Source organism: Oryx dammah, unplaced genomic scaffold (assembly GCF_014754425.2).
Source record: "Oryx dammah isolate SB20612 unplaced genomic scaffold, SCBI_Odam_1.1 HiC_scaffold_12, whole genome shotgun sequence".
Taxonomy (NCBI): domain Eukaryota; kingdom Metazoa; phylum Chordata; class Mammalia; order Artiodactyla; family Bovidae; genus Oryx; species Oryx dammah.
Window position 1 is genome coordinate 53,183,738 of NW_024070196.1, and position 13,272 is coordinate 53,197,009.

At 43.1% G+C, this 13,272-nt stretch overlaps 1 protein-coding gene across 1 annotated transcript in view; it reads left to right on the forward strand.

Moving 5' to 3' along the window:
• Positions 1-5,802: 5,802 nt before the first annotated feature.
• The window catches only part of ANAPC5 (anaphase promoting complex subunit 5), a 35,521-nt gene continuing 28,051 nt past the window's right edge, over positions 5,803-13,272 (forward strand). Inside the window, exons 1-4 of the mRNA XM_040250657.1 lie at positions 5,803-6,137; positions 9,108-9,187; positions 9,612-9,721; positions 10,576-10,768. Of these exons, the coding sequence (XP_040106591.1) occupies positions 5,931-6,137; positions 9,108-9,187; positions 9,612-9,721; positions 10,576-10,768 (590 nt within the window). The 5' untranslated portion in view covers positions 5,803-5,930. The remainder of the gene's footprint in view (positions 6,138-9,107; positions 9,188-9,611; positions 9,722-10,575; positions 10,769-13,272) is intronic.

A 13,272-nucleotide genomic window follows, 5' to 3' on the forward strand; every position in this document is an offset into this window, starting at 1 on the left:
TTTTCTTTTTTGGCCTCACCACGAAGCTTCTGGGATCTTATTTCCCTGAGCAGGGATTGAACCTGGGCCTTCCAAAATGAAAGAACAGAGTCCTAACTGTTGGACCTCCAGGGAATTCCCTTGTACATTTCCTTTCCCAGCTCCTGAGTCAACTGGCTGGGGTGAACAGGAGATCTGAGGGTGAGAGAAAGAGAGAATCCATGGGATTTCTTGCCTTCTCTCTCCATCCTCCTGTAGTGTCTGCATTTACCCGCAGTTCTGGCTCCCACCCAGTGGCCTCAGTTTCTGGGCTGTGGTAACCATCTCTTTTCTTTGTCCTCTCTGTCCTGGGAGTGGCAGCATCTTCTTGTTATTGCTAATCTCTATCCGGTTTGGTTTCTCAGATCTACTATCACCTGTGGAGCCAATTCTCTGTATTAATTTCCCTGTGTTTGAAACACCTAGAGTGCCTTCTATTTCCTGTCTGGACTAAGTGCTAAACCAACTTAAATTCCTTCCAATAGTGAGTGTAGTTTGGATCCCTGGGTTGGGAAGATCCCCTGGAGAAGGAAATGGCAACCCACTCCAGTATTCTTGCCTGGAGAATTCCATGGACAGAGGACCTTGGTGAGCTACAGTCCATGGGGTCGCAAAAGAGTTGAACACAACTGAGCATGCACACAGTATGTGAAACTACCTGTTTCCTATAAACCTTATTAATGCTGTACATTATCATCATATGATAGATGAGGAGTTACTGCTAATGTGTATGGGTTTTCTTTTTGGGGTGATGAAAAAGTTCTGATTCTAGACAGTAGTGAAGGTTGCACATTATTGTGAATGTATTTAATGTTGCTGAACTGTACCCTTCATGTGGTTAAAATGGTAAATTGTTAGTGATAAGCTTTTGCCACAGTAAAATTTTTAAAATAAAAATCAAGAGTAACAAGTTAAAAAATCTTAGCCCTGCAGAGGAATTAACACATCATCCAGTCCAAACCTTTCACTGTTAATGTGACTGACCCAAGTTTAGGGAGAATAAGTAGCTACTGAATCCACAAAGCTAGTAAATTTCAGGGCCAACATTAGAACTTGAGGGCTCTAATTCTCAGGCCAACTTTCTTCTTGTTTCATCAATCATAACTTTATTTGAATCATGTTTTCTCTGACTGGCAGGAGAATACCTGCTGACTGAGGAAGGAAGGGAGACAGTCCCTGAATAACACATAGGATGAGATAAAGGCTTCTCTAGTAACAAATCAAGGAGCCTGAAGGTCTTTCTGAGTACTAAACAATTCTGGTAGGATGAATAGATTTCAGGGTTTCAATTATTTATTATCACCTTTATTGATGATTTTGGTTACAAGAGCCTAAAATCTTTCTCAATCAAGCTCAAGCAACATGAAATAAAAACAAAACAAAACAAAACCTCCAACCCAGACCAACAAACATTTGCTAATTTTTTTGTGGTTGGGGGATTATCTTCTAGGAAAGCTGATAATTGAAATAGCTGCAAGAAACAGGGTATCAAGATAAAAATAGAAATCAATGAACCAAACCTATTTCTTTCTCCCCTCTGCTGCTGCTGCTGCTGCTGCTAATTTGCTTCAGTCGTGTCCGACTCTGTGCGACCCCACAGACGGCAGCCCACCAGGCTCATCTGTCCCTGGGATTCTCCAGGCAAGAATATTGGAGTGGGTTGCCATTTCCTTCTCCAATCCATGCATGCATGCTAAGTTGCTTCAGTCGTGTCTGACTCTGTGCGACCCCATAGACAGCAGCCCACCAGGCTCCTCTGTCCACGGAATTCTCTAGGCAAGAGCACTGGAGTGGGTTGCCATTTCCTTTCTCCCCTCCCTGACCTCCGATTCTGCTTGATTCTGCTTTTACTTGCAAATTGGCTTGATCTCGCTTCCTACAGGTAGCCTTTTTCTGGAAGGAGGTATTGAGACATTGACAACCTGCCTAGCAACCCTGAGAGAAAGAGGGCTCTTCTTTCTAGAGTCCATATAGTGATCCAGAGAAGGATCTGATCAGCTCTGCTAGGCCCATATGCCCATGACTGTATTGACTGGGGGATATCATGGCCTGAATAAAGGTGGCTCTTGCTGCTTATACTGAGTTAAGAGTTACCACCCCAGAATAAACCAAGTTGCCAAGTTTTCCAATTTTTCAAGTGAAGCTGGAAATAAAGATTTGGGGCAGGTGTCCACTGAAATGTCTCAATTTTTAAGTGTTGGCAAATATTGTATGTGCATGCTCAGTTGCTCAATCATATTCAATTCTTTTCAACCCTATAGACTGTACCCTGCAAGGCTCCTCTGTCCATGGAATTCTCCAGGCAAGAATACTGGAGTGGGTTACCATTTCCTTCTCCAGGGGATCTTCCCAACCCAGGGATTGAACTCATCTCCTGTATTTCCTGCACTGGCAGGAGGATTCTTTACCATTGAGCCACCTGGGAAGCTTGGCAAATATGCAAGACAAGTAAAACACATCTCATGGGTCTTATTTAGTTCAGAGGTCACTGGTTTGCAACTTCTGGTTTAAAAGTTCACCCTCTTTGAGTACTATGATTAGAACACGGCCTTGAATATAGAAGGAGCTCAGCACATAATTTCTTGAATAGAAGAATGAATTACTTGAAAGCCTTACCAATTTAGATTAAGACTGTTGTTTAGGGTTTTACAAAACTTAACTACAAGACAGATCTACAAGACCTTTTAGAACTGACACCCAAAAAAAGATGTCCTTTTCATTATAGGGGACTGGAATGCAAAAGTAGGAAGTCAAGAAACACCTGGGGTAACAGGCAAATTTGGCCTTGGAATACGGAATGAAGCAGGGCAAAGACTAATGGAATTTTGCCAAGAGAACGCACTGGTCATAGCAAACACCCTCTTCCAACAACACAAGAGAAGACTCTACACATGGACATCATCAGATGGTCAACACAGAAATCAGATTGATTATAGTCTTTGCAGCCAAAGATGGAGAAGCTCTATACAGTCAGCAAAAACAAGACCGGGAGCTGTCTGTGGCTCAGATAATGAACTCCTTATTGCCAAATTCAGGCTTAAATTGAAGAAAGTAGGGAAAACCACTAGACCATTCAGGTATCACCTAAATCAAATCCCTTATGATTATACAGTGGAAGTGAGAAATAGATTTAAGGGACTAGATATGATAGATAGACTGCCTGATGAACTATGGACGGAGGTTTGTGACATTGTACAGGAGACATGAATTAAGACCATCCCCATGGAAAAGAAATGCAAAAAAGCAAAATGGCTGTCTGGGGAAGCCTTACAAATAGCTGTGAAAATAAGAGAAGTGAAAAGCAAAGGAGAAAAGGAAAGATATACCCATTTGAATGCAGAGTTCCAAAGAATAGCAAGGAGAGAGAAGAAAGCCTTCCTCAGTGATCAATGCAAAGAAATAGAAGAAAACAACAGAATGGGAAAGACGAGATCTCTTCAAGAAAATTAGAGATACCAAGGGAACATTTCATGCAAATACGGGCTCGATAAAGGACAGAAATGGTATGGACCTGACAGAAGCAGAAGATATTAAGAAGAGGTGGCAAGAATACACAGAAGGACTATACAAAAAACATCATCATGACCCAGATAATCACAATGGTGTGACCACTCACCTAGAGCCAGACATCCTGGAATGTGAAGTCAAGTGGGCCTTAGAAAGCATCACTACGAACAAAGCTAGTGGAGGTGATGGAATTCCAGTTGAGCTATTTCAAATTCTGAAAGATGATGCTGTGAAAGTGCTGCACTCAATTTGCCAGCAAATTTGGAAAACTCAGCAGTGGCCACAGGACTGGAAAAGGTCAGTTTTCATTCCAATCCCAAAGAAAGGCAGTGCCAAAGAATGCTCAAACTACCACACAATTGCACTCATCTCACACTCTAGTAAAGTAATGCTCAAAATTCTCCAAGCCAGGCTTCAGCAATACGTGAACTGTGAACTTCCTGATGTTCAAGCTGGTTTTAGAAAAGACAGAGGAACCAAAAATCAAATTGCCAACATCCACTGGATCATTGAAAAAGCAAGAGGGTTCCGGAAAAACATCTATTTCTGCTTTATGCCAAAGCCTTTGACTGTGTGGATCACAACAAACTGTGGAAAATTATCCAAGAAATGGGAATACCAGACCACCTGACCTGCCTCTTAAGAAACCTATATGCTGTTCAGGAAGCAAGAGTTAGAACTGGACATGGAACAACAGACTGGTTCCAAATAGGAAAAGGAGTACGTCAAGGCTGGATATTGTCACCCTGCTTATTTAACTTCTATGCAGAGTACATCATGAGAAATGGTGGGCTGGAAGAAGCACAAGCTAGAATCAAGATTGCCGGGAGAAATAGGAATAACCTCAGATATGCAGATGACACCACCCTATGGCAGAAAGTGAAGAGGAACTAAAAAGCCTCTTGATGAAAGTGAAAGAAGAGAGTGAAAAAGTTGGCTTAAAGCTCAACATTCAGAAAATGAAGATCATGGCATCCGGTCCTATCACTTCACAGGAAATAGATGGGGAAACAGTGGAAACAGTGTCAGACTTTATTTTTTGGGGCTCCAAAATCACTGCAGATGGTGACTGCAGCCATGAAATTAAAAGATGCTTACTCCTTGGAAGGAAAGTTATGACCAACCTAGACAGCATATTGAAAAGCAAAGACATTACTTTGCCAACAAAGGTCCGTCTAGTCAAGGCTATGGTTTTTCCAGTGGTCATGTATGGATGTGAGAGTTGGACTGTAGAAAGCTGAACACCGGAAGAATTGATGCTTTTGAACTGTGGTGTTGGAGAAGACTCTTGAGAGTCCCTTGGACTGCAAGGAGATCCAACCAGTCCATTCTAAAGGAGATCAGCCCCAGGTGTTCATTGGAAGGACTGATGCTAAAGCTGAAACTCCAGTACTTTGGCCACCTCATGTGAAGAGTTGACTCATTGGAAAAGACCCTGATGCTGGGAGGGATTGGGGGCAGGAGGAGAAGGGGACGACAGAGGATGAGATGGCTGGATGGCATCACCGACTCGATGGACATGGGTTTGGGTGAACTCCGGGAGTTGGTGATGCTCAAGGAGGCCTGGCGTGCTGTGCTGTGATTCATGGGGTCGCAAAGAGTCGGACACGACTGAGCGACTGAAATGAACTGAACTGAAACAGAGATTCACTACATGGAGGTGATATTATCTTCTATTACGCGTAAGGATACACGGCTACTTGCAACCTGACCTGGCTGTCTGCAAATGGCATTCGTGAAATTCTAAGGAGGAAAAAAAAGTTTATTCACGCATTAAAACAGAGTTAAATGAAACTTTCGAACTTTGAATTAAAAAATTAACCTGATCAGTTAAACACAAATTTTAAAGGTGCACGTTTGATTTCGTTGCTTTTTCTTGTTTTTTTTTTTTTTTTTGTTGTTGTTGTTCGGACCCCGCAACAAGCGGGATCTTAGCTCCGGGACGCGGGCCCCCTGCAGTGGAAGCTCCCACTCTTAACCAATGGACCGCCAGGAAGTCCCTAACTTCGTTGACTTAACCTCAATCACTTTAAAATTTAATTTTAACTATTTTCAAATTAAATGAACAAATGAACGGCCTCCTGGCCGTTCAAACCTTGACCGAAAGCGTCGACTCTCTCACTCAGTGCCAGTCCATGCCGACCCGGAACCTGCCCTTCTGCAAAAGTTTCTGTAGGGACTCAGTCTTTAGGTGCGCCGCCTTTGCCCCACCCATCACGGTATTGTTGGGCATTTTTATTGGCTATAGAGCTCTGGTTTCTTTGCTCTGATTGGTCATCGCGAGGATGCCAGTTTCCTGGGATACGCCGTGGGCCGGCGGAGGCCTAGGGGAGGTTGTGAGGTTCCCTGAGCAGGAATCCGGCCAGGGCTCGCACCGGATCTCCTGGACTTAGTTCGTGGGCGCCATGGCCAGCGTCCACGAGAGCCTCTATTTCAACCCCATGATGACCAATGGGGTGGTGCACGCCAACGTATTCGGTATCAAGGACTGGGTGACGCCGTATAAGATCGCGGTGCTAGTGTTGCTGAACGAGATGGGCCGCACGGGCGAGGGCGCCGTTAGCCTCATGGAGCGGCGAAGGCTCAACCAGCTGCTCCTGCCGCTGCTGCAGGTGAGGGTCTCTTCGTTCATCCAGCAAACCCTTACTGTGCACTGGCTCTGTGACGGGACAGCTCCCTGGGGGCTGCGGGCACGGGGGTTTATCGGATACTCTCTCTGCCCTTTTGGACCGCGAAAAATATAGTTATTACCACCGGCTAACAGTACTTACGGTGGACCAGGCACTTGACATGCAGTTTTTTGGGCGGGTTTATATATGACTCCAGCATTTATTAGCAGAGTGACGGGGGAAAGAGTTATTTTCGCAGATCCTCCGTCTTATGTAGAATGAGGCTACATGTAGGCTTGAGCGTTGGAGACACAGGTATAGGCGCTGTACCCTAGAGGACCGTAATAAGCGGTAAGAATGACATAAAAGTAACAGCCAACATTGATCACTTACTGTGTACTAAGCACTTGATGGGCTTCCCTGGTGGCTCAGACGGTAAAGAATCTGCCCACAATGCGTGAGACCCGGGTTCAATCTCTGAGTTAGGAAGATGCCCTGAGAGAAGGGAATGGCAAGAACCCACTCCAGTATTTTTTGCCTGGAGAATTCCAAGGACAGGGGAACCTGGCAGCCTGCAGTCCATGGGTTCGCAAAGAGTCGGACACGACTGAGCAACTAACACAAGCACTTTACATGTTTTATCTCCCTTTGCAGACTCAGATTGTAACTCTACTGCTTACCTGCTGTGCGACTTGGGCAAGTTCCATAAAGTATTTTTGGGTCTTTGCTTTTGCTCTGTAAAATGGAAAACCGTGATAGGAGCTGTCATGTGATGGCTGTGTTAAGTTAGAAAATCCATGAGAACATTTTACAGTGTTTGGCACATAATAAATGCTCGATCAATTTTAGCTATTTTCGTTTTAATCTCATGCACTTTCCCTTAGATCAGTTGTGGTTTTTCCATTTATTTGGGTGATTATATGAGTGACATCTCTCTCCCCTACTAGACTGTAACATCCATGAGGGCATTACTGTGTCCTGTTCTTGCTCACCTTGTATCCCCAAAGCCTAGTACACTGTCGTTTATAACAGGCTTTTTTTCAGTTAAGAATTTTTTAAACTGTGGACTGTTTTTTAAAGTCTTTATTGAATTCGTTACAATATTGCTTCTGTTTTATGTTTTGATTTTTTTGGCTGCAAGGCATGTGGGACTGAGCAGGGATCAAACCCACACCCCCTGCATTGGAAGGCAGTCTTAACCACTGGCCCACCAGGGAAGTCCTTATAAAGGGCTTTTTTTAATCCATCACCTTCTTTGGGGCAGGGGGAGGAGTACTGAGGACACAGATTAAGTGACTTGCCCAATTAGTTAATAAAAGTAGTAGGGTATCTAGAACTTGCAGCTCCCAGCCCTGTCTGCATTACTGTTATAAGTGTAGATCCCCCCAAAATAAAGTCTGACACTGTTTCCATTGTTTCCCCATCTATTTGCCATGAAGTGATGCCATGATCTTAGTTTCCTGAATGTTGAGTTTTAAGCCAGCTTTTTCACTCTCCTCTTTCACTTTCATCAAGAGGCTCTTTAGTTCTTCACTTTCTGCCATAAGGGTGGTGTCATCTGTGTATCTGAGGTTATTGATAATTCTCCCAGCAATCTTGATTCCAGCTTGTGCTTCATCCAGCCTGGCATTTTAATCAACATGGATATAGAATTCATCTAGCTAAGTTCCAGCCTTTACTTATTTGCTTACTGTTTGACTTTAAAAATTAGCTGATTTTTAACTACTCAACTAATACACAAAGATTCATTGTAAAACTTTAAATGATACTAAAATTGATAGAGTGGAAGTTGATGGTTCTTTTGTAGGCCCTCTAATCCTGTTTCCTCTCAGAGATTATCAGGGTTCATATTCCTTCATTCAGCTATTACTACTGAGTAATAGTTCAGAATGGATCTTTCTAGACTTTTTGCTATGTATATGTGTATATAGATAGGTTGATGCATATGATTATAAGTATGTATGAAGAAGTGAAGTGAAGTGAAGTGAATTCTCTCAGTCGTGTCCGACTCTTTGCGACCCCATGGACTGTAGCCTACCAGGCTCCTCCCTTCATGGGATTCTCCAGGCAAGAGTACTGGAGTGGGTTTTCCTTCTCCAGGGGATCTTCCCGACCCAGGGATCGAACCCGGGTCTCCCGCATTCCAGGCAGATGCTTTACCCTCTGAGCCACCAGGGAAGCCCATAAGTATGTATACTTGTATCCTTTTTGTTTAGTTCTGCATTTTTTTTGTTTGTTCATTTTACATAAGTGCTACTTCTACTCTACAGCTTGTTCCTTTCACTTAATAAGTCTTGGAGATCATTCCATGTCAGCATGTTTGAGTAGATTTGCCTCATCCTTTGTAATGGCTGCATTGTATTCCACACTGAGAAAAGAAACATGATTTAACTCATACTTTAAAAAAATTAAGCAGTTTTTTTTTTTTTGCCATACTTTAAGGCATCTAGGATCTTAGTTCTCACATCAGGGACTGAACCCATGCCCCCTGCAGTGGAAGCCAGAGTCTTGCCCGTTGGACTGCCAGGGAAGTCCTTAACTCATACTTTTCATTAATGTTAAAATTTATAGATTATAAATGAGGTCTATATTGATGGTCTTATAGATTCTTTAGTTTTCATTTCGAACTCATGGGGAATAAATTGGGAGATTAAGATTGACGTATACATACTACTGTACATAAAATAGATAACTAATAAGGACGTACAGTATAGCACAGAAAACTACTCAATACTCTGTAATGGCCTATATGGGAAAAGAATCTAAAAAAGAGCGGATATGTATATATATGTGTATATATACATATGATTCACATTGCTGTTCACCTGAAACTAACACAACACTGTAAATCAGCTACATTCCAATTTAAAAAGAAAGCAGAGAGGTTGATAGATGAGTTCCTGTATGCAGCTGTTTATCAATCTCCAGCTCTTTAAAATTTTTCTGTAACCTTTCAATCTCTCCTTTACCCAGGGCCCAGATATTACACTGTCTAAACTTTACAAATTAATTGAAGAATCTTGTCCTCAGCTGGCAAACTCAGTGCAGATCAGGTAAGCTCCATTTTCATATGTATATATGAAAAGATGTCAAAGTAGATGGAAATTAGAAAAGGGCACATGGTGATTATTTCGTGAAAAAAAGATATCTTTGTTATTCTAGCTTGTTTTCCTAAGTACCTTAATTTGATTTTTTTAAAAAATGGATAGCATTAAACATACTGCTTCAAAATTTATTATTCTGTATGGATCTACTTTGTTCCCTTTAGTTGTTGCAGAGAATTTCATTTTTACTGGCTGATAATGCTACTTTGAGAAATTTTGTAATCAAGAAAACATCAGCAATGATACTTTTCAGAATATGGGGGTGACATTTTGGATTTTCAAATAGATTCATTTTAGGTGATTGTGGAATATGAAATGTGGGAAGATATTCAAAGGGCCTTCCTAAAATCCTTACCTCATTTTTCTTGTTCAGAATCAAACTGATGGCTGAAGGCGAATTGAAGGATATGGAGCAATTTTTTGATGATCTTTCAGATTCTTTTTCTGGAACCGAACCAGAGGTTCACAAAACAAGTGTAGTAGGTATGAAATTCTTCTAAGGAGAGCAGAGAATATTTTCACTGAAGTGAACGGCTGTCTGAGTCACATCTGTTGTTAACTCTGCTGTAATCCGAGCACAGGCAGTGGGGATGTTGGACGTTTTAGTTTGTGTCCATGGCCTTGCCATTTTGACCTGTGTTTAAATAACTGTCTCATGGGAAAGCATCTTCTGTTTTGTCTACTGTCATCAGAATATTAGACTGGTTGTGGAGCCTTTCAGGGTTTCTCAGCTCTTTCCCATGCTCCTCTGCTCACTTGTACACGTTGCACAACTAAGTCAGGGTCACCAGCTAAGGTTTTATGAAGAGAGTAGGAGTAGATTACTGTTATAGTTTATAAGTCTAGGGTATACGTGAAGTTTCCTGATGCTTTTCTGTTAGCTTTATAGCCGTGCTCCATCCACCTGACTTTTCTTTCCTGGTAGTTTTTATGTTATTCACCATCAGTTATTTGTTGATCTTCCATGCGCCAGGCTCTGGACTTGAAGAGAGACTGGAACCTTTCTCTTAACGCACATTACATTCTTGTGGTTGTGGGGAGAAGGGTGGGCAGATAGTAAAAAGTAAACAAATACGATAACTTCTGATAGTTATAACAGTCACGAGAGGATACATTGGCTGGATAAAAAGTGGAGTGTGGGTGGAAGGACTGAGCTTTTAATATAAAGAGAAAATCAGCTTCAAAGGTGATGAAAGAATATTCTCGGTGGAGGAAATAGCAACTGCAAGTGTCTTTTTTTCAATTATTTTGAAGGAAGAATTGCACAAATGGTCATTGACCTGGAGTCGCCTGGTTTTTGAGTTAATGCCTTCGCCTGGTCTGTGTCTTGTTTGTAGGCTTATTTCTGCGTCACATGATCTTGGCCTACAGTAAGCTGTCTTTCAGTCAAGTGTTTAAACTGTACACTGCCCTTCAGCAGTACTTCCAGAATGGTGAGAAAAAGACCGTGGAAGATGCTGATATGGAACTGGCCAGCAGAGAGGAGGGCGAAAGGAAAATGGAAAAAGAAGAACTTGACGTATCTATAAGGTAACTTGGGTTTCTCCAGCGTGAATCCCTTTCCTGTGAAATAGCATCATTACAGGCACAATAAATCCTCATGCATCCAGAGTTTCTGCATTGGCTCTCATCTTTCTGTCCCTCCAGATCCAGGAAGTGGACCTTTACATCAGTTAGTTCCTTCCCGTCTAACCTGTGATTGGGAGGCACTGATGGGAAATTCAGAGGGTCAAGGAGAGTAAGGTCAGGGTGTTGGTTCACTGGTTCCCTCCCTTCAAGGTCATGGTGGACTGGGTGTAGGGTCACCGCCTCCGTCAGGTGGCCTGCTCTGCAGACCTCAAGGCTCCGGTTACTGGGAAGGTTTCCCAGGCCTGGTGTGAAAGGTGCCCCACTGTTCCCAGCCCAGGGGACTGTGTTACTCACTATGGCTTCTCCATCCCCTGCCGCTGTTTCTGAAAGTGGTCCTTTATTAAACTTTTCTCCTGTTACCCCATTTGACTATGCCATTTGTTTTCTGCTGGGACCCCGAGCAGTAGTGTAGTGTTCATTATATCACAGTGAATTAACAATTGATTAATTCCGTGAAAACTTATTGAATGCCTCCTAACGTTTAAGCCCTGGCGATGTGGTGGCACCGTTCAGTTGTTCAAGCCCAAAGCCTCGGTGTGTCCCTGGGTCCTTCCCTTCCTCACCCCAACAGCCAGTCCTTCTGCAGATCCGGCCAGAACTTCCTCCACAGTGTGTTTGGAATCAGTTCACTTCTCTCCATTGCCACTGCTTCTCTGATGGTCTCAGTACCTGGTCTTTTTCCTGGATGACTGCTCCAGCCTCTTGGCTGCTTTCCCTGCCTCCACTCTTGTCTCCTTACTCTCAGTTTTTCCTGCAACATCCAAGGGAACCATCACGGATGTAAATCACACCACATGTTCTTACGCCCCAAACCCTCCTTGACTGTCCATGGAATTTAGACAGAAATTGGAGCTACTGTGGCCCTGGTACCTGTCTGATCTGGCCCCTGTCATCTTCCTTACCTCTTTTTCCTGCCTCTCCCTTCACTGTCAGAGTCTAACGCCTCTGGCTTGATTTCAGTTTCTTGACACGCCCAGCCAAGCTCTGCCTCAGGGTGTACTCTCCCTGGCTTCTCACCTCCCTCCCTCCCTTTCACTGTTTGGCTCCCATAGCCTCACACAGGCCTTCCCTGACTACGTGTGTGAAGTAACCTCCATCCTAAGTACTTCCATCTTCTTTATTTCTTCATAGCTCTCCTCAGTGAGCAACCTTTTGCATTTACGTACCTGTTCGTTTGTATTTGCCTTTGTACTCCATCAAGAGTTAGGACCCTCCTTCTCTGTTATATGTCCTCCTTTTCCTCAGTGCTTGGCTTGCAGTGTCTGAATATGTGTTGGACGAATGAGAATCAGAACATGTCATTCAATGAGACGTGTCCAGTGAGAGAATCAGAACATGTCGTCCAATGCCCGCACTGGTAACTGGCCCCATAAAACACTTTGTGTTGACTCCCTTCCCTTTGCTGTTTCACGTCCCTTCTCCCCAGCTGTTACCTGGGATCACCTCCCAAATAGACCACTTGTGTTTGGAGGGAAAAATGTGTGTGTGTGTGTGTGTGTGTGTGTGTGTAGGGAAAAACGTGTGTGTGTGTGTGTAGGGAAAAACGTGTGTGTGTGTGTGTAGGGAAAAACGTGTGTGTGTGTGTGTGTGTGTGTGTGTGTGTGTGTAGGGAAAAACGTGTGTGTGTATATGATCTCAGGGAGCCCAAGGTCTGGGGAGGAAGACTGACATGGAAACAGATAATGACAAGTAACGGTGTGTTCAGAGCACTGAGAGAAGCAAGCCCCCACCTGCCCTGCATAGGCTGGCCAACCCCCTTGGGGCCTGCAGGTGTAGCCAGAGAATATTTCCCTGCAGTTCCTAGGAGTGGCTTTTGTATGGTTATATGATTTGTTCAGCACACACTGGGAGCAAGAAGATTATAGTACCAGTGAGTACTTGCAAAAACTCAGACTTGCTCCCAATGCTTCTCGTGGAGTAGAAGGCTGTACCTTGTAGAGTTGAGTCTGGCTCTGGAGTCAGACCCCTGGATTTGAATTCTGGCTCTTCCACTCCCTCACTTGGGCAGGTCACCTTCTCTGTACCTCAGATTTCTCACCTGCAAAATGGGGCTTATGTCACTGCCTCAGAGGGTTGTTGTGAGAATTAAATGATAAATCTGTATACAATGTTTAGAATTGTGCCTGGTATATAGTAAACATTGGACAAATATATGCTATTCTTCTTGAAATTTCTCTTTTAAGAAGCTTCCAGGAAGCAATGTGATCTCTGTCCTAGCTACTTTATATGCTTTTAAAGTAGGAGAATGTCAGTTCTTCAGAAATGTTAAAATTCAGACTTTTCTTAATTAGGTTTGACTTTCTCCTAAATTAATCTGATTTACTTAGGTCTAATTACATTGTTTTGATCCTGTTCTAAGAATTCATTTGTGTGTAATGTAACAGTATGTCTAATGTTAAGGTGTA